This window comes from Nematostella vectensis, chromosome 7 (assembly GCF_932526225.1).
Source record: "Nematostella vectensis chromosome 7, jaNemVect1.1, whole genome shotgun sequence".
Lineage (NCBI taxonomy): Eukaryota > Metazoa > Cnidaria > Anthozoa > Actiniaria > Edwardsiidae > Nematostella > Nematostella vectensis.
This window is the reverse complement of record NC_064040.1, coordinates 10,358,805-10,380,656: the sequence shown is the minus strand read 5'-3', so window position 1 is coordinate 10,380,656 and position 21,852 is coordinate 10,358,805. Positions and strand designations below refer to the sequence as shown.

Genomic DNA, 21,852 nt, shown 5'->3' with positions numbered 1-21,852 from the left:
ATATTATCGTATGATAGTTGCAAATGGCCGCCGCTCTCTTGGCGAAACTTTTGGACGGGGCGATTTTGATAGATGATTTTGCTCAAAACTTCATAACAACAGTAAATACTGTAAGTATGATCTAGAACTATTGTTTGATTGGGTTCAAATCAGAAATTATAGGTATTGAGCTATGTAATCCTTTGAAATAGCATTTAGTATTTTGATATGTACTAATTATCATCGAGCTGTCATCTGCCGAAAACGTCTATAACAAATTGAAACAACAACAAATGAACAAAAATTACTTATGCTTCTTTTATTTCAATATAAAGAAACATGTATTTAATTCCAGTATGGTAGATTGAAAATAAAGTGATTGTTTTTAGGATACCCAATCATCCATCACATCCGGTTATGGAACAACCCTGGCTGAATTTGTCCCCTTTTTCTTGGATTACCTCCGTGAAAGCACAAGCCATCACTTAGCCTCAAGACAGAGTGCCCTCACACCCAAGAAACTACCCGTCAGAAAAGCAGACAGATGCAATACCCCACAAGATACTCCCCAGAGGAGCTCCTCAAGAGGACTAACATTTCAGTCACATAAGACACCGTCTCCAAACCCTGCCTCTCTTTCTTCACATAGTCGGAGAGAGAGGCATCAGGGAAAGGGATCACCTATGTCGTCTCCTGCAATGCGACCGAGGTCACCTATGGTTACACCTGGTAGTCATAGCAACCATGATGCAGGAATTGGTGGGAAATCTAAACCAAATCTGGACAATTTTGAGGAGTTCCCGCCTATGGGTCTACCATCTACACCCAAAAAGTAAGCAAAATGCAAGCAAAATGGCAAGCTATCAGAAGCATGTAATCACAATGATTTTTTAAAATAAATTATTTATTAAAATTTTTTATAGGTGGGTTGAAGTAAGCAAGCACAAAATTGCATTGTCATAAAATTCTCAGCTCATCTGTATTTTGTGATGCCATGCTTTTGTAATATTTTTTTTTAAAATGGCATTCATTTTTGTGTTTTTTTTTTTTTTTTTTTTTTTTTGCAGCAAGAAGGGTACTTCCCGACGTATTGCTCCTACACCAGTAAAAGGCAGTAAAAGCTCTCTGTCACTTTTACAATCAGAAGTATACATGGTATCCCCAATAGAACCTGACTCGCCTCTTAGTCCAGCCTCACTTCAGGAGGAGAGAAACATGCTCAAGTCAATTAAATCCAAACAGCAGCGTAAAGGAGCTTCTCCTTGGGGAAACCGGAACAGTCCTAGCCCCCACAGGACTCCGCCCTATGCTAGTCTGGGTGACTTTATCGTTAGCCCCAAATCAACTTCTGTTAGGAAGTCTCCTATCACAGAGAATGACAAAAAAGAAGGCAATGCTGCAACAACTCTTCCACAATCCCCACTTGCAATTGCTGATACAAGTGTTTCTGGACAAAATGTTTCTGATGGGAATAGAAACTCAAAGAATTGTTCTGATAATGATATATCAATGGTTGGTGGAGATGAAAAATTGGAATTAAAACACAACAAATCATCTGAGAACTCTTCAAATGCAGCACATGTGCAAGTTTCTGCAGAACTATCTAAAGTAACAGACAAACCTAAACTTACTATTTTGGCTGTGTTATATGTCAGTCTGATACAAGGTATGTTATTTGACCAACTTTCTTATTTTAACCCATAATTTCCCTTGAAACAGTAAGAACGATTTTTGAGAGTTAGCGTAAACATGCTCTTGTTTTTATAATGTTAACAAAAAAAAAATTATTAACGTATTTCTGTGCAAATAATAATAATAATCAACATAATTTTCTAAAGTCAGTTCTTATTTAAACAGGGTATAAACAAAAAAAATGTTTGGCTTAAAGCTTCTAAAAACTTTTACTTATAAATTTATATAACAGCACATATTACAAAAGGTGTTTTGTCTGTTCCAGGAAGTCTTGTCCCAAATCTCACATCTGAGTTATATTTTGTGACTCAGCTACTAACTACAAGGGTGTGCTCCCAAACTCCAGGTGGGATATTTTTAAGTGGTCTTGGCATAGCTGTTGCATTTAGTAAATGTGCGAAAAATAAAGCAGAGAGTCTAGGCAGAGAGTCTAAGCCTAAGTGCTTAGCTGATTTTGTTCAATATAGACTTTTCAAATCAAGGTTATAGCTTTCTCAAAGTTCAACACATCTCAACCACTCAAATTACTTTTTCCTTATATTTACATTAATTGTCATTCTGTTCTTTTTTTGTTCTTTACTTCTCAAAGCATGAAATATTTTGTTTTGTTTCTTAGATTCTGTTGAGGCAGAGGTGAATATCCTCTACTCCTTGCACAATTGTGTCCAATTTTCGGTCTTTGTTTTAGAAAAGCTACAAAGGTAAGTGTTTGTGAAAGCCTTGATAGATGGGTAGCCTGTGGTTACCGAACCTTGATGGACGGGTAGCCTGTGGTTACTGAGTTACCTCATTGTAGTTTTATTAAGCCGGATAATTTAATGTTGATTCATAAGAGCCTGGATATATGGTTTTCCTGTGGTTGCTTTGCAGATACTGGCCCTTGATTGTGTATGAATGCCTAGATAGTTGGGCTTCCTGTTAAGGCTCTGTTGGATTTTGGTGTATGTCATAAATATGTGGCAAACTTTAAGCAGCTGGGTGTTTTGTGGTGAATCTGTTATTAGAAATGTATAATATCAATAAATAGAGTATTTGAAATATTCTGGAAATATTTCAATACATCCTTGAAATATTCTTGATGTATGGATGCTAGGGTATAGTATTTTTTCCCTTTACTTGTTGTGTATCAATAAGCTGAGCTGACCCTACTAATGAGCTGAGCTGATTAAACAATGACTACAGTTATCATGTTACTTCCTCAGAATTATTTCTCTTCTGGATAAAGGAACATTACGGTTATTAGCAGAAAATACTAGAGTGAGTCATTTATCAGAACATTTCAAAATATACCATTTTTATTTATTCTTTTTCAGCGAATTGTTTTATAGGTCATTATTTTCCTTTCAGATTGCTGAATTTTCACCTGATTTCCATAACTGGTTAGTCAAGCAGCATGAAACACATTCACATACTAAGGTATGCTCTGTTTTTGTGGGTAACACAATATCTATTGTATACAATATCTACTCCGTTTGCCAAAGATAGAGTAGGAGAAAAAGTCTTGGAAACCAAGACTTTTTCTCCGGTTGTCACAGTATCTCCTGGCTCTCTCAGCGAGTTCAATGTGGTATGCAGGTGTTGGTCTCAGATTTTAAATTTCTCAACCACAGATTCTTGACATATATTGCAGTTTGATTTCTAATTTCCAATCCCTGATCTCACAATTTTGCATTAACCATTTGTAACCTCTCAAGAAAAAAAGTTATGAGGTTGAGCTTTTCAGTGCGTTTCCTGATGAGCTCTCTGAAAGAATGCCAGCATCAATATTTACAATTTGGCAAAATAAATGGGCTGCATAGAGTAAGCAGATGTACAAACTCTTGGGGGATTTCCAAAGAAAAATGTGTTTGTCAACAATATTTGTTGGTTCACAATTTTCAATTTGCATATACGGTTGTCAACAATTCATTGATGGATTTCAATTGCTTTTACTAAACAGGCTGTAGATGTATCCACCTCCTCCCCTATCGGAGGAGTACCGTTCAGTGCGGACAGAGACAACAGAACTAACTTTCCATCAGACAGGGCATTCCAGAATTTCAGGAAACAAAGGTGTGTATGCCATATTTAAAAACATTATTATAACTGAATTTTCGGAAAAATTTCAAATTTATTTAATAGTTTAGTTGGGTGTTTCTTGTTACTGTGTGTTTCATATGAACTATGTAAAGATGGGGTTTCTTGTAGTTACAGTATGTCCCATATGAATGACATGACAGAAAAACCTGGAAAATGCACAATTCCAGATAGAGAAGACACAATTTCTTCACTGGCTAAAGGTTCCTTGTAATACAGACTGATCTTAAAAACAAAAATAACCTGAGGCCAAAGTGCACATAACCAGATTTTGGCTTTTTTTGATAATTTTTCCTTGATCATCATTGCCCTGTGTATAAGCTCAGGGACGAAAAGCTCAAATTTCAATGACACTTCACAAAAAGTTGCATCAATTTAAACAAAACTCGCACTTGATATTTTGTTTGCTATAAGTTACTAATAACTCCACCTTATTCGATGTAAAATGGGCTTTTTTGAAGCGTCACGTCATGTTTTTCCGTCATGTCTATATGAACTAAAAAAGGGTTGCTTTTTGTTATTTTGTTGTGTTTTAGAGATGCATTCTATGAGTTGGTGAGAGAATGGGAAGACTCACATGGCAAGCCAGGCTGGAACATGGAAGATAATATGGGAAATAAAATAAGGTATGAGAAGAAGAAGATGTTTGTCAGGAAATTTTCATGGTTTAATGGTGATAAATAGGGTGAGGGTAGTTTTTTGATGGTGATGGCGATGATGGTGGTAGTAATGGTTACATACTGATAGTTACTGTATGGTATGATGATCATGATAATGATGATAATGATAATGATGATGCTGGTGATGGTGATAATGGTGATGATGATTAAAGTGGTGGTGTTGTCAACGATGATTGTGATCATTACAGTGATGATGGTGATGATCGTTATTATGATGATGATATGATGCTGAATGCAGTGATGATGGTTGTGGTTGATGGTTATGATTATTATGGTAATGACATTTGCTGTGAGGATTTTATTGTGATGATGGTGGTGATTACAGTAAAAAGATGATATTACTGTGATGGTGGCTTCACTAAGCCTGCTCTGACTTGGATGAACTACTTCCTCTTCAGATTACTTGTCCATCAAAGGTCAGATCAAGCTAATTATGTTCCATTTGCAAGGCTCTTCCAGTCTCAGCTATTACAGGTGACAGTGTACATACAGAGAACATAATTGCAACGTTTTCAACTGCACAACCATGGTGACTGCGTCCAATATCTTTCTGCAAACCTTGATTTTGCCTCAGTCAGCCACGCTGACCTTGGTATTCCTATAACTGAACTGCAGCAAAAACCCAAAGTTACAGTGCATTGGGATAACCAGGCTATTCTTAGGGGGCACAGATATTTAGTGGAAAACAGGAAGAAGACCACTTTTGCCAGCCAGAAGGTCAAGAATAATTGTTTATCTTGCTTTCAGATGTGCAAAGGCGAGTCTACCCATGATCCTATGCTGGCAAACCTTCGCAGGACAAACCCTGACAAATTCCAGAGGTAAAAAGCTAGGCTTATATGAAAACTAACGACTTAGCCAAAGCCGAACCATGAGCAAGTATAAAATAAAAAAGTGAATTCCTGATCTGAGGGTGTATGCATCCCATTGGAAAAATCATCCTTTCTAATGAAGAATTAACAAATCTTGCACTCTCCACTTATCTTTCCTCAGAAAATCCTGGCAGGTTCTAGTACTTAGACTTTCAAGACCAATGAGGACAAATTTTGAGAATTTTCAGATATTGTATGATTGCTTTACTCTGGATTCTTATTTCCACTTTCTGAAATAAAAACCCCCCTGCTAAATTGCCATGTCTATCTAACATTGCTAGTAATATATATTTCAAATACTTTTTATTTACCTTCCTGCCTTTGTTTTGATCCTATTTTTGCTTACCCTGTATTTTGCAGGTTGCAGGAGCGATTTGTCACCCCTCTCTCCCTGGGGGGGCCATGTCCACCACCGACATTCACAGAAGTACAAGAGTTCTTCAAGGGTTTCATCCTATGTGCAGAAAGGTGTGATGATGGCATTCGATTGTCTTCTTGATTCAGTTTCTTTATAGTTTAATTTTTGATGTGATAATTGACTATAGCAATCTAATCTGTCAATGATAGTACAATAGGTGGTGCGTTTGTTTGTATGTATGTGAAATGATGACAATGATATTGTAATTGTTGCTTTTAGTCATTCTTTTAGTCGCCATCTTATGGATCACCTGATACTCAAGATTACAGAGGTATGGTATGGATGTATCGACCTTCACAACTGTTGCAAAAGTTTCAAAAGAGCACTTGTTTCAACAGTTCCCTTTTATTTTGAAACTTGATTTACCTGCATTGATAACCTGCTATCAACAGGTAGCTTGGCCATGCTATTCCACATTAATTCAATGTTGCTAATCATTATTTCTTTCATTTGTCAGTTAAATGAAACAGTTTTCCCACTGAATGACCCCAAGGAGGAAGCTTGTGCTGAGGGATCACTACAACACAAGGTGAGCCATTACACATGACAGTCTTAAGGTTCACAACTAAGAATCAATGATCATGCAGTTTTGATCTCTTTTAAGTTACTTTTGCTTCCGTTACAGGACATCAGGCAAGGGTTTGGTACTTGCCTGGAAAATCTGCGCATACTGGCCAAGTTTCTGGGTTTCCTGGTCTTTGAGCCATACCATGGTGCCGCTAGCAGCACCCATGAGTCACAGATTGCCATGGCTGTCAAAATGAGGGATAAGGTACAGTTTAGTATTCTAATAAAGAAACCTTACAGTATAAAACCGCTGACATACATATTGACAGAGGTTGCCATTAGTGCAATTCAGACAGTATAGACACATATTTTGCCTTTGTATTTTCAAGCTTCTGGCCAGGAGGAGAGGGGTTTCTTCTATTTATTTAGTGGATCCTCTATATTAGGGCAGATTATAATACTTATCCTGGTTGTACAATGGAACCTGGATATAACGTTGTACAATGGAACCCGGAAAGAACGCAATGCAATTATTTTACCTAATAATTGAGAGTATCATTATGTCAAGAGTATCATTGATTATATCAAGTATCACAATATTAAGGTCCCACTGTACTTAATTTCCTTTCATTTAAGTTGACCTTTCAGTCTAGTGGGGTGGTCCTTCTGTACCCCTCTGGGTGAGCTATTCAACCTGTTGTTGCATTGTTAAAGGTGTATGCTGTGTGTATCATTTGTCTTTGTGTTCCCAGGTCCCCCAGCCGTTTGATGTCCTACAGTGTATACAAACAGCTTACAAGCAGAACAGACTTGTGGTGACCCTCCCCTGGGTAGTGGAGTTCCTTAGTATGATGGATCCAGTAGCACCACACACACAATACTATGGAAGCACTTTAAGGATTCTTTTCCAGGTCTACAGGTAGTTCTTAAACTCTTAGGGAAAGATCAATACATGAAGATGGACTGATGCTCAGTCGGACAGGGATACAGCGGACAGTCAGATTAGTAAACAGACTAACAGATGGCGGACAGACAGATAGACAATTAAACAGATGAGTAGAAAGACAGATAGACAATTAAACAGATGAGTAGAAAGACAGATAGACAAGCACATACAGGCGTTTACCCAGGATTGGCTGAGGGGGGGGGGGGGGGTGCGCAGCCATAGGTATCATATTATAAAAGCATAGTATTTGAAGATTCTCTAATAAGGAATGACCCATTTTTTGGCCGCCAGGGGGGGGGGGGGTGCGTGCGCCCTGCACAACCCCTGTGTATACGCCTGCACATATGCAAACAAGAAGAAAAATAAACAACAGACAGGCTGCTGGTGCTTTAAGGGGTAGCTTGGGGTAGCTCTTTATTGAATTAAGACACAGACAGGCTGGCAGATTTTGATTGTACATATATTACTATTTATAGCTTGTCTGCCTGCAAATCCATGTATTCAGCATTGCTCCAATGGCTCAATTCACTCTGAATCAAGGGAACAATGTTCTTAGTAATGTATTGTTACATGTACAGGCATTCACAAGAGGTCTCTGCAAAGCACAGTCATTTGCTGATCAGTGTCTGCTTAGGGTGGCTATTTGAGGTATGCAGTATATTAAGTCTTAGCTCTGTGATACCCTGTTTGTTTTTGTTGAGTCTTGTCTTGCACAAAGAGCAGCACTTTCCGAACCTGGCCACAACAGTGATAATGTGCCACCTATGAACATAACGGAAAAACCTGGAAAACGCGCAATTCCAGATAGAGAGAGAAGACACAATTTCTTATAATGGCTATAGGTTCCTTGAATTACGGACTGATTTTCAAAACACAAATAACGTGAGGCCGAAGTGCACATAACCAGATTTTGGCTTTTAAAGGTAATTTTTCCTTGATCATCATGCCCTGTGTATCAGTTCAGGGACGAAAAGCTCAAATTTAAATGACACTTTACAAAAAGTCGCATCAATTTAAAAAAAGTCGCGCTTGATATTTTGTTTGCTATAAGTTACTAAGTACTCAGAGAAATTCTCCGCCTTATTCGATGTGAAATGGGCTTATTTGAAGCGTCACGTCATGTTTTTTCCGTCATGTCCCACCTATGACTCTTGTAAATAATGATTACCTATCCATATTTTTTTTTATTTCTAATGTGTATTCGTACAGGTTTTGCCTGTGGAATCACTTTTTTTCAAGTCTCTGACCAGCGAACCACTGGAGCAAGAACCTGTATCAACAGAAAGAAACATGAATCTTGTAAGTTTAAATCTTTGATACTTAGAGAAGAGGCTGCCGGGAAGAAAAATTACAGCTTCTGTATACACCTATGAAACGATGCCACTGCAAATGGCGATTGGTAAATGGAAAATGGCAGCTCTAATATTGCCTGGTACTTACTAATTGTTTGCAATGTAATTAATAATATATATCATATGATCTATCCTCATTTTCATGTTTTACTCAGGGTATTTTGTTAATAGAACTACAATTTCCATTATCCATTTTCACTGGCAATAGTTTTTAAAATAGATTGATTCACCTTTTTCAATTATGGTTGTATTGTCAGAATCCACCCATGTGTCGTAACCCATGTAACCCACATGGGTCAGGATCTCTTCGGAAACCATGCAGGAGTTAAGGGACAATCAATTATGAATATACTAAAGTTCATTAACCTGCACTTCTCCAATCATATTTATTTACTTATTTGAAATACAGGCAACCCAAGTTACTATGGGTTTTCTAGTGTGACCTTATTGAAAATAGTTGTGTATAATATCTTCCACTTTTGTGTATCTTTTTTTAACAGGACTCAGCTGAACTTGTTGAGCAGCAGATGATTTACTCCTGGTATCCATTCCTTGGTAGGTCGCACTAGTTATACTAAATATTATAAGCCATAGGCTATTTGTGTGTGTGCGTGCGTGCGTGCGTGTGTCTGATTCGTCATACTATTACTATACTGTTTCTGACAATGCTATAGAAAAGTTTGTCAGTGGATTGGACAACCTTCCCTTTCCCCAACACCTTTTATGCCGCCCGCGTGAGTTCATGGCATGTTAACTTTTTAAAGATTGTCAATCACCCACTCCTTTGTTATTTTTTATCATTGATAAAATAAAACGGTTTTTTCGCAAGGAAACTTCAAAATAACTATCTACGAATGAAGTCTGAATCGAAGGGTACTATCGTTTTCTGTTTTGGCAAAGAAATCGAAACAACGCTTTTAAATAATGTCGGTCGACCACTCCTTTGTTATTGTTTAATATACAACAGTTTATTTGCAAGATTTTATTTCATTTTCAAAATAACAATCTACGAATGAAGTCTGATGTGTTATTGACGATATTTGATTAAAAATATCTTGCTTACTCGCTTGAATTAGCCGATGGAAACGGATGATTGTGTGACTCGGCATTTAGCGGGAGCGTAGAATGGGGGCGGGATTGGGCTTCTGTAACGCATCATTTTAATGTATGTTTCCTCGGTAGACAACAGTGGCAGTTATTAGTGAGTTATTTGTATTTGAATCAGCTCTTTTCTGTTTATATTCATTCAGTCTTTCATTCTTTCAGTCTTTCTTTCTTTCTTTTTTTCTTCCATTCTTTATCAGGGGAGATGAAGACTGTTCTTACCGACTCCTGTATGGGGCTGTCTTCCAAGTCAGGTGTGTGCAGACGATCAAATTGATGTTCGCGCATTACACTATATTAGATAAGAAGTTTAAATTCCTTTATTTTTCAAAGCGTATAATGTTTTAAAAATGTTTTAGGGAAAAGGCGGGGATCGTTATTACGATAAAATTCATGTTAAGATGTCAGAATAACTTGTACCCGAGCTTGTTAGCTTGTTAGCACACAAGGCACAATGGGAGGGGTAGCGAGTGGTAACCCTTCCCATGATCCTATGCGTGAGCATGGATCCTTCCCATGATTCATAGCGTACAGCGCTACGCGATAGCTCAGTGGCATGGGCCTCGTTTCTCAAGCCAGCTCAACCCAGGTCAGCTTTATTAAAAAGGTGTAAAAACCTGGCTCTCTACATGGAAGACTGTGAATCTCTCGTCTTCCAGATAGCATGCAAGTACAAGAATAGCGTGGAAGTTTGTATGGTATCAATTATATGGTTTGTTTCTTTTTGTCATCACAGGACCTGTGAAAAAGATTACCCCTGTGTCTACTGAACCGCCCACAAAGATTTCGTCTGAGAGGCGACAGCTACTGGTACGACAAATGTCGCAAATCATTGTCTTTTCTGCAAAAAGCGCATAGTTAATGAACCATCTAAGCCATCAGTGAAGTTTTCTCTAAGTGCATACTGCAAGGAATTGGTTGATAAAAGTGTTATGATTGAGTATTTCCAAGAAAAAAAAATGATAGATAGATATAGATAGTCTTTATTTGAACACGGGACAATTCATCAGCTACTGTATAAATATTTGAATACTAATAAGATATAATAATTACAATTACATTTCTAAAAATTAAAGCTGCTTTCCGTGAATGCCGTGTATTACAGAGAATCGTTGACTGTGCGTTTAAATGTTCCTATAGACCCAATGCTCCTTAGACATGTGGGGAGATTATTACACAGTATGGCCCCACTACAGCTAAATCTTTTTTTGAAGTAGTTGGTACGTTGTAAGGGGACATTGAGTCTATATTTTCTGAATTCCTAAGGTCATATGTAGAGACACGATTTGGAAATTTTGATTTTAGATATTCAGAAGGTAGCCCGTGAAGATATTTAAAGACCATGATAGCCTTATGAATTTGTTGCTGACGACTAAGATTTTTCCATCATTAGATTGTATGGAATGGATTTTGGGGTGGTCGCTAAGCCCCGAATTTGTCAGTAAGGATTGACCTACATATCATTTTATTCTTTTTTACATGTTATTTTTCTTTTGCAGAGTCAGTTGGAGGAAAACTTTTTTCGCATTCAGCCCGAGTCTTTGAAGCGCACATCTGATTTTGTGATTGAACGGTGAGGAAAGAATCTCTCCACGCCACCGCCACCCCCTCCCCTCTATTCTCTCCAATAACCATCTATGGCACTTTTATCTTGCCAGTCATAGAATTTGCCTATATCCTTTCGACATAATATAAATGTGATTTCTAGTGGCTAAACTATGGAGACCATTTGTGTTACACTTCAAAATTTCTTAACATCAAAACGTGGCTGAGCGTTTCCTAAGCTAGAAGCTTCGCCTATTGTCTCGCATTTCATTAAACTGTATTGAGGGACGTAAAAGAACCACTTTGGACGCCGGGCATGGTACCATATATTCATTGACAGTGCTTACACACATGCTCGCACTCATTTATAGCGCTGGAACCAAAAGTATGGACAATTTTAATGTATTCGCATATTTTCAAGGCCTTCCACAAATGACCAACGACACCGACGAGTATCGGCTCACTCTTTCAAGATTTTGCTCGAAGAAGATGCGAAGCATCAAATAACAAACAAGCGAGTCTTCAAGCATTTTCCATGTTGTAATGCTTTTATTTGATACTCGTGAGATTTTTCTTCCCATCTCGAAACAAAACGTAGCCCTACAGTAAGTGTGAGTTTTCCAAGACAGATAGAAACTTACATTGAAATGAATCTGTCTCGCTAAGGTCACGCACGAACTAAAATACAAATACGATTGTAGAGAATATACTGCTGTTGTTTTGGTTTATATGAGGTCTACAAAATATACGTACAAGTTCGCTTGTACAGCATTTATTCACGAGAATCGCTGAACATTCATCGCGGTTATTGGTGGAGGGCCTTGAAAGTATGCGAATACATTAGAACTGTCCATACTTTTGGTTCCAGCGAGCAGTCCATATCTACACGCTGACGAGTAGAGTCAATCACATGTGAAGCGCGTTTGGTCATGTGTTTTTCTCTCTTCAGTTTCTGCTCCAACATTCTTGTGCACATCAAAAGTGCTGTGGTGCCTACTGCTCTTCAGAGTGGCGCGAAACAGGTAGAAAGCTACCTGGCCTCCACAGGCTTCCCACAGGACGTAAACTCCGATCAGGCCAAGGTAGAGTCTATTGTTCAGAGCACGTGTTTGAGTCACGGTGTATCCACCAATTGTGCTTTTAACAGAATGTGCGTACTTTTTATCGAGCTCAGTTACAAGTGGACCGTATGTAGATATGGCAGATGTGCTCGTAATTTTATTGGGCTGCTTTGAGCTCACGTGACGCCACGGGACACAGTGGAGGAAAACGGCATAAATAGACAGAGCAAAAAAATGGCATGAAATTGTCCAATTCTCAACATATAAGCTCAAGATTCCTCATACAAGGAGTTCCTTTGACCAAAAGCTTAATTCCAAATTTTAAAGAAATTTAGAAGATATGAAATTTAGATATTAGCGAGAGCACAGTTGGCTTAATTTCTGATCAGAGCCCGACTTCTCCCTAAAAACGAGGAGAATTCATACTTTGAACATTTGAAAATTGCACTTCAAGCCTCATATCTCGAAGACGAATCCATTAGAAAAAAACACTTTTTGATATGTTGGTTTGCATAACATAAGGAACCTCTATGCAAAAATTCAAGCTTACCAAAGTTAACCAGACCTTATTTTGGGAAAACTTGCCATTTTTTTCCTCTGGCATAAATACATAAACACAGCGTGTTAACAATAACTTTGCTGCTAAACAAATGCTCTCACCGGCATGTCATGTCACTCGCCTAGTAATGCCATGCCAATGACGTTTTACTTGCGATAACAGGAGAAATGTCGACCCCAAGTGCTACGTCTCATTCACACGGTGACCAGCGATGCTGTTCAGCAGGCTCTTAAGTCACTGGAGTGAGTATCAACGGAAATGGGAAAATAACCGCGCGCTGATTGCTCGAAAGCAGTGCAATTTTTTCTCTAACTCAGAAAGGTAATTCAGTGCAGCAAAAATGCAATGCAGTCCAAAATATTGATACTGCGCAGTATTACCCTACGGGCTCGTGCGATAACGGACTTTTGAAATTACTCGTTCAAGTTATTTTCGAAATGAACCTGAAACGATTTTTCACAGGTATCGTGCTTGGTTCCAAGCCCTTCACCGTTGGTAACCGTGCCTACATATTTGTCATCGTAAAAAGAATTTACGAAAAAATGGAGCCCCACGTCATTTAGACTCCGATTCTGACTCGTTGATACGGCCTTAAACCATTTTCATTAATAACGCGTCCTTTCAGGAGCCGAAGCAGAACTTGTCAGAACGCATTTGAGATTCTCTGTCCAGACGACACAAATCCTAAGGTAGGAAGTAAGCGTTTTTTTTTTTTTTTAAGAAAGGATTCTATCGTGGATGGTAGTAAAAGAAAGGATTCTATCGTGGATGGTAGTAAAAGAAAGGATTCTATCGTGGATGGTAGTAAAAGAAAGGATTCTATCGTGGATGGTAGTAAAAGAAAGGATTCTATCGTGGATGGTAGTAAAAGAAAGGATTCTATCGTGGATGGTAGTAAAAGAAAGGATTCTATCGTGGATGGTAGTAAAAGAAAGGATTCTATCGTGGATGGTAGTAAAAGAAAGGATTCTATCGTGGATAGTAGTAAAAGAAAGGATTCTGTCGTGTATGGTAGTAAAAGAAAGGATGTCTTGGATGGTAGTAAAAGAGAGGATTCGGTCGTGGATGGTAGTAAAAAGAAGGATTCTATCGTGGATGGTAGTGGAGTCTCAGCATCCGACTGTGATACTTTCTTTCAGGTTCTATTGACTGCTGCTAGACTTTCCTGGCGTCACATCGAAGAGAAGTCCGCAGATTGGATTCGAATTTCCCTCCCAAGTAAGTGAACATGGGTCAACATCTTTCAGTAATTCTTCGCGTTTATATATCAATTTTTGGATGACCTTCAAACCTGCTCGGTCAATCTCTTGAAGGTCTGGGTCTAAGGACATTATAAGATTAGTAAGAAAAATATTTGAACAAGCGAGCAAGTGTTTTCTGGAGATCACGGTGGGGGCAAACTTAAGCTCTTCTAAATATGGGCATCAATGCCCATATAAGGCAATACATACGAAGGACACTATCTGTGGGGAATATGTTTGATATTTTCATTTAATTCCTCAGAGACTTTTTTCTAATAATTTCTTATATGTTTTTTTCTTTAATTCCTAAAATACTTATTATTATTATTTTTTCATTTTTAATCAATTGAAATTTACAGGGCCGGATCTAGCTTTTTTCTATACGGACGTTTGGCCACGTGACAAGGGATGGAGGGGGGGGGGTATTTTTATCTGATAAAATTGGCTCTCTGGCAGCCCAAGATGGGGTTAAGCCTCATAAGCCCACCTCCTAGATCCGCTACTGATTTACCAATCTCTACAGACTCTTTTTTGTTTCATGTCTTGATCTTAGATGTTGTTGAAAAAGAGTTATTTGCGCACTTCGACAAGTTCACCAATGCTGTCATCCACGCCAAATCCAAGGAGGAGCTCTTCAATGAAGCCTTCAAGCAAAAGAAGGACCCGCCTCCCCCTGCGGCCCCATTAGATAACAACAATGAATCGCAAGCTGACAATGGGTTGTCAGTTATACGGAAGTTGCAGGTAGACATAATTTAAAAATTCCGACTGACTCTAGCATTTATTGTCTTACAAACATTTCATGTAAGATTACTTGACCCTAGAAGACTGATTAATGTATAGTCGAAGCTCTCTGAGCGACCGCTATCGTAAACGACCAGCTCCGATAGCGACCGCGATCACGAATTACCAATTGAATTTCCACACAAACTCTGTAATTCTAAGCTCTCGTAAGCGACGAACTTATCGGTGCGACCAGCTCCGTTAACGACCACAATTTCAAACCACCAACTGAGATTTGTTTTATTTTTAAGCTCTAGTAAGCGACGACAATGATTTTTGGCTTTACAACATCAGTCAACACCTGATAAACATCATATCCAATGCATGCTGAAATCACATATACAGCGGTAATGTTGTAATGTTTCACAAAAGCTGCCTTTCCAGTGGGCAACCATTAAATAATTTCATAATAACAATTTTCTAACGTTGATTTCAACCATGGGATTGACATTCTTTGTCTCCAGAAAAAATGCAAGGAATCTCTAGTCCATAGCCAGCTCTACCATTTATCCTTTTAGTCGTCCCCTTTTTTGTTGCACGCTTTAGAAATCAGCTAACAAAAGACGCCATGCGTTTGTAGAAGCCGGCCAAAGATATTCGCATTGACGAAAAGCTTAAAACGAGCATAACGAGCTACTTTGCTTATAATTGATTGCTATGATATAAAACAACTGATAAGTTAAATACCTCGTTTTGCGAACATTTTGCCAACATGCTTCCATGTATTTATGAGTCAGTTATTTAAAGTTTGTTTTGTTTAAAGTTACAGTTATTAGTGATTGTATAAATATTCGGAAAAAAGAAAAATGAATCTGTAGAAATATGGTTGCGTGCCGTTGAAATGCACCTTCTTTGTAGATGTTTTGAGCCAAATTTCTCATTTAAATCAAGCAATAAACCAAAATATTACAGCGTTGTTATTATCACGATAACTTAGATTCCATTTTAATTAAACTCCCGTAAGCGACCAACACCTATTGTTCAAGTTTTTGGCGCCCAGTGATCGCTTATGAAAGCAAGCTCTCGTAAGAGACCAGCTCCGTTAACGAACACAATTTTCAGTTCTCAAGGTGGTCGCTTACGAGAGCTTCAACTGTTCATACTGTCGTTTTTAACCAGATACTGCTTCTAAAGGGGTAGTGTCATGTGTTTTCCGTGGACCACGATTTACTCAGCAATGTGCCATTAGAGAAGAGACGGATTCTAGCCTTAATAATCTCCCACATTCAATCTTTAAGGTTCTCTTATTTTAACATAATTCTTTAAGGTTCCTCTTGGTTATCCCAGGATATTTTAACGTAAATCTTAAAGGTTATCTTGGTTACCCCATGATAAGATTAAAAGAGCTCATTTATCCTTAACTTAAAACTCATTGTGCAAACTACTGCGCAACTGATAAAATAGCCCTTAAAATTATGGATTCCTTATTTGTAAAGTTGTCTTCCAATGTTTTTTAGAAAACCCTTGCAGAACAGACACGTCACGTGACTACGCATTGTTCTGAAGGTAAGCCTGTCTTTCCCTTGACGAGTCACGGTCTAAGGGATAAAACACGTGATCATGTGATTCTATGGCTAAAACATCTCACATGCGATTCAAATGCTAAAACATCTCGTCATGTGATTCAAGGGCTAAAACGTGTGTTTATCTTTCTAGATAATAGGACAGAAGTAGAATGGTGCCTAAAGGAGGCCAGCGACCATGTAACGAAACACAAGGTTTGAACAAGTTATACAATCGCTCTGTAATTAAAACGTTACAATAGCTTAGGTTTTGTAGGTCTGTCAGTTGTCATTTTCATTGATTTCCACATTGGTGCTAGTTTGGGCTCGATACGTAGTTCCCTACATAGTTGGTTTATAGAAAATCGTTTCCATTTCTGAAGCTTTGGCTGTATTTTCTCTAAGCTGCTGGTTTTATTATAAAGCTCTAATTCAGTAATTATCTATGTCGATACTTCTACCCTGAACATCGTCGGCGAAGTATCACTTCATTTGTGAAGCTAAGGATGCGCTATGCCCTTAGTTGCAAGCTCTCCAGTTTGGTATTCGTTAAAGCCGCATTGTCACCAGTTTACTTCCGGAGGTCCGACGGAAACCTCAACCGTTAAAAGACAAAAGAGTCTATTAGAATCCGAGATAATTAACAGGCCATCCGCTCTAAATTATCAATCACATCCTAAAAGAAACTTCCAATAGACACACCGCTTTCAATATTTTGAAATATTTTTCGCGTTTTCCGTTAAAAATAATCGGATATTGTTAGGTAATCGATCGGAAGTAAACTGGTGACAATGCGGCTTTAAGTCTCGATACTTAGGTCCCCGTACTTCAATGTCTTGTAAAAGAAAATATAACTTTATTCGTTAAGCTAAGGCTGTGCTCTGGCTGATGGTATTTCTCCGAGAATAATAGCATGACACTCTCTAAAGGGGCAGCGTCATGGTACTGCGCATGTCTGGAGTCAGTGTTTATTGTAGGCTTTTAATTGTATACAAACAGTCGAACAAGCTTTATTGACAGTTTGTGGTCATTTCTTTTGAATTTAAGTCACCCACATGTACCAAAGGCTCATAAGTCAATGGAATAGGATTTGATCGAAATTCATTGTGTCCGGGCCGGAGAGCTATTTCAAAGCTCTTACCACGACACTGCCCCTTTAATCAATCACGTTTTAAATATTACCTCTATGCAGCTATCAGAGAGTGAACTTCTTCAACTCGGGCAGGTGACGGTGGAGCTGGCCTTCATGATAGGTGAGCAAAGTCTTGTTGCATAGCTCTCAATAGTTTTTGTTGTGTATGCACAATTTATAACTAGAAGACTACAGACAATTACATAGCTATAATACTCTTTGTTGTGTACGCAAAAGAATAAATAGAAAGACTACATATAAAGCTGTAGAAAAAATAGATGGTCTTCGTAGGCCTGATGTAGACAAGCTATAAATCAACACGAGGTTGAAAAAGTATGGTGAACACCTCTGTGAAACAGAGTAGTTGCTCTTCGTCGGAGCAACGACGTTCAAAACGTCAGCGAAACTACTCTGTTGTGTACGGAGTCAGCTATGTGCTGATTACGATTTTGGAGATCAACTTAAACTTTATTATCTGCTGCGAGAACGAAACGAAAGTTATCAGCTTAGAAATAGGTATGAGAATTTGATGTGAAGAGAGGCGTGAAACACGATAGGGGAGGAGGTTAGATAGGGGGTTGGCTAACACCGAAATAAAGATTAGTGCGTGTGTGTGTGTAAGTAAACTCTCTAGCGTTACAGTGGTTCTGAGTATTCTGGAAACTGCGGGACGAAGGTCTCAGACGCAAAATGGCTTTTTTGACGGCCATCAATCGAATTTCCGAAATTAGACCTGATCGTCCAAATAACAGGATATTGGCCAATAAAGCGTCGAATGTAAATAACTGCATTTCTTGCTGGATTGTATTCAAAAGAAGATATGAGATAAAAGAAGATATGTTAGCTCAAATAAATAGTCCTTCCGCGATCAAGATGATCGCTAGGATCGACGCAGAGGAATTCTTATTACAAGTTGCAGAAACATGAAGTTGGAAAAAACCTTAAAGAGCACTTGTCAGCCACACGATTCTTTTTGTTTTTTCTTCAATATCGAAAGAGAAATATTTGATGAAATCTCGAAATAACCTTTTTTGTTAACTTAATAGCTTCATTCGCCAAAAACAATCGAAAATGTCTCAATAGATTCCCCAAATCCGCCGATGTAAATAGATGCTTTCTCTTACTTGGTAGCTGCTGGGATAACAAAATGGGGGCTGGCAAAGACTCTTTAAGTTTGTGTTTGTTTGTTCTGTACAGTATGCCGGTCAGCAGATGGTCTAGACATGCTTGGCCCTGACACAATGATAACGGAGCATCTTCTGGGGCTGTGGACGCGGTTAAAAGGTAAATGGAACTACCTGAGTGTTTCATGGGTAGCCTGCAATGCAGGCATTAACTTGGTGTTTTTATAGCCGCCATCTTGGATTTTGAGCAAAAATGAAAAACTCCTTCCCCGCCCCATCCCCCCGTTCCTCATTTTTGCTCAAAATCCAAGATGGCGGCTACAAATAGCTCGAGGCCGGTTTTTCGCTATAAAAACACCGGTCAAACGCCTGCATTGTAGGATAATGGGCCAGGGTTTTACAAAACAATAAACCAGAGAGAGAAGAGCCGAATGCCTAAACTGACATATTAAAAGAGTAGAATTTCGATCATTTCTGTGGCCCAAGGATAACTTCTTACGGAGAGCCGTAGCACAGCTGATGATCCCTGATGATGAGTGTTTAAACCTAACAATGGCCCAGTAGTGCTTGCGCTATTGTATATACAATGTTTGGGAGGTGCTGCGCTGTAGTTCGTCGACATTTCATTTTTGGTGTGATCAGCCGAGCGAAGCAGCGACAGCAACTCCGATCGATATTCACAAAGTGGCATTTTTGGTGTGATCAGCCGAGCGAAGCAGCGGCAGCAACTCCGATCGATATTCACAAAGTGGATTTAGTGAGGGCTCCAGGAAATCTAAATAGTTATTAAGCAATGCTGATCGATATTGGCAAAGGGGTTTTAGTAAGGGCCTGCAGGAACTCTAAATAGATATGAGTACATAGATAGACCGGACTCTATTTTTTGTCTATATATTTTTTCCTTTGTTAACTCTAACAACCGAATTTGAACAACTCGATTCAGCTGTACAGAAGGCTGTAATGCCTTCAGCTCTCACGCAATCCCGACCGCTATACTTTGCTATATGTGGGTAAATAAACGCTGATGCTCTTGTAAAAAAAATATCTTTCCAACAGCACTTGGATTTTCCGCCAAACTTGGTCAACTCCTTTCTACTGCGCATGTCCAACTCATCTTAGCATTTCCAAACATTGAGGTAAGTCCAGGGATACACAAAGTGCGCTAACAGACCTCTAATATGCAGTAGTTCTAGACTTTAAACTTCTTTGTTTGATTGACAGGTTACGTGGTCTGCGGTTGCTAAGTTACTAATGATTATTATGAGTCGCGAGCTCGTCTTACCTTGCTCGGTTGAGGACAGTTTTCTAGGTCTTCTAGACGCCTTCAAAGATCAGGTATCGAGATGTTAAAGAATGTCCATCAGCCTTTCCTTTTTCTGTTTACATTTAAGAAAAAAACAGAATATTCGCAAAATACTTTAAAGTAGTCATCCACAATTGAAGTCTGATTCTTGAGTAACAATTTTGTTGAAACTATGTCTCATTCACTTGTCGATCAGCCTTTTCTTTTTTAATGTTTACATTTTAGAATACAACAGAACATTCGCCCAAAAAATCTCATTCACTTGTTGTAGAATGGTAGAATGTTTTATGTGACTCGGCATTAAGCGGGAGCGTGGCGGTGTGGTTGGCTTTTTCAAACCCTGTTCAATTAGCAACAACATAGCTGGCCCAACATGGCAGTTGCCGTTTGCACACAATTTATTTGGTTCTGCTAAGAAGTTCGCCAATATTTCCCTAGTGTTCAGCAAAGCATGGCGACGCCAGCCATGCTTTGTGATGTTGTTGCTGTCGTACAATCTTTCTCAATTGCTACTTTTAGGACGAATCCGTTGTCATCGCTAAGGGTGCTGCCAAGATGGTTCTCTCACACAAAACAGGTACAACACTTGTATCAGCTACGATTTACTTTGATTAAAGACTATTTCACAAACCTGTTAAAGTACCGTTGACACGTGGTGTTAATTGCTATAGAATTCTCTTCGGGAGTGGACTTTGCCGCCCTTTTGGCTGTTCTCAAGAAACGCTTCTCCACTCACGATGACGTCATGACATGTGTCAATCGTTGCTTGGAGATATCTTCTGAGTCAATAATCTCGCTGCCAGATAAGTGACGTCACACATCACGTCAAGATACTTCAATCAATGCTACGAGATGTCTTAACAATTCAGCATCCTACCCGCAAATAAGTGACGTCATATCCGTCGATTTAGTCACGACGTGGTAGATGCCAATCATCTTGTTGTTAGACTAATTCTATGGTCAGCGCCTTCAAAACGCTATGACGTCATGACTATGAGGCTGTCAATCGATCATCTTGTCTGGGAAGAGAAATTAGAATAATTATTTGGGTATATAGATTCTACATTCAAGTCTAGGTCCCATGTGTCAAATTATAAGAATATCGCTAAAATCTTACTGGTATCGATGGTTTGTAGAACTTTATTGAAATAAAGAATATTGTTACTTTTAAAGAAGTGAAGCAACCCTTCCCCCCTCCGCATGAGCTAACTACTAAACATCAAGTTCTATTGAAACGCAACTAAGCATATAGCAAGTCATTCTTCTGCAATAGCCTTTAGTTATTTTTAATTTGTTAGTATTTTAGCTATTTCATCGTCACATTGACTCTCGATCATATTAGGACCAGTTATTTGCTAGCTGTAGCATAGGACATTTATGAAAACTTTCTCTCTTTTTCCGCGCGACTTGGTCACCAATAGAGAGTATCTGAGAACTACCATCGCTTGAGTTTGTTGCTCGGGTATTCTGAATCCCTATGCAAAAACTATACATGTTGTTTGCTGTTACTTAGAGATTTACACATGGGTAGCAACAAAGTGCTGATGGTACTTGTTCTCTTTTTATTAAAACGGATATTTACAATATAAAAAAATAGAAAGCTAAAGTTACGACTGCTGTGATATTTATTACATTATGTCTATTATAGCTATACACAAAATAGGATAAATATCACGATCAGCTATTCCTGGACGACAGAAAAACATGACATGACGCTTCAACTAAGCTCATTTCACATCTAATAAGGCGGAAAATTCGCCTATATACTTAGTGAGTAATATCAAACAAAATATCAAATGCGACTTTTTTTTTTAATTGATGCGACATTTTGCAATGTGTCATTGAAATTTGAGCTTTTCGTCCCTGTGCCTATACATAGCCCAAGGATAATCGAGGAAACAATATCTTAAAAAGTCATAATCTGGGTATATGCATTTCGGCCTCACGTTATTGAAAATTAGTCCCAAATACAAGGA

At 38.6% G+C, this 21,852-nt stretch overlaps 1 protein-coding gene and 2 long non-coding RNA genes across 3 annotated transcripts; 1 reads left to right on the top strand and 2 right to left on the bottom strand.

Annotated features, from left to right (window-relative positions):
• Positions 1–21,486, top strand: LOC5518920 (codanin-1). The gene is made up of 35 exons (XM_001638789.3): positions 1–110; positions 369–811; positions 1,047–1,645; positions 1,937–2,017; positions 2,288–2,372; positions 2,874–2,928; positions 3,019–3,087; positions 3,611–3,723; positions 4,284–4,373; positions 4,826–4,901; positions 5,175–5,248; positions 5,660–5,767; positions 5,937–5,988; positions 6,175–6,246; positions 6,343–6,489; positions 6,977–7,143; positions 7,749–7,818; positions 8,380–8,469; positions 9,023–9,077; positions 9,827–9,880; positions 10,363–10,436; positions 11,126–11,199; positions 12,121–12,253; positions 12,954–13,033; positions 13,417–13,480; positions 13,931–14,009; positions 14,586–14,776; positions 16,273–16,321; positions 16,472–16,533; positions 17,510–17,570; positions 18,647–18,733; positions 19,630–19,709; positions 19,795–19,908; positions 20,396–20,453; positions 20,548–21,486. Exons 1-35 carry the CDS (start codon positions 24–26, stop codon positions 20,685–20,687), a joined length of 3,933 nt encoding a protein of 1,310 aa, XP_001638839.3. The 5' UTR covers positions 1–23; the 3' UTR covers positions 20,688–21,486.
• Positions 4,399–5,751, bottom strand: LOC116602302. The gene is made up of 2 exons (XR_004290369.2): positions 5,646–5,751; positions 4,399–5,036 (listed from the first exon to the last, which is right to left on the bottom strand). It is a non-coding gene; the product is annotated as an uncharacterized LOC116602302 (long non-coding RNA).
• Positions 19,206–20,592, bottom strand: LOC116602301. Its single transcript, XR_004290367.2, has 2 exons — positions 20,508–20,592; positions 19,206–19,949 (listed from the first exon to the last, which is right to left on the bottom strand). It is a non-coding gene; the product is annotated as an uncharacterized LOC116602301 (long non-coding RNA).
• Positions 21,487–21,852: the final 366 nt, after the last annotated feature.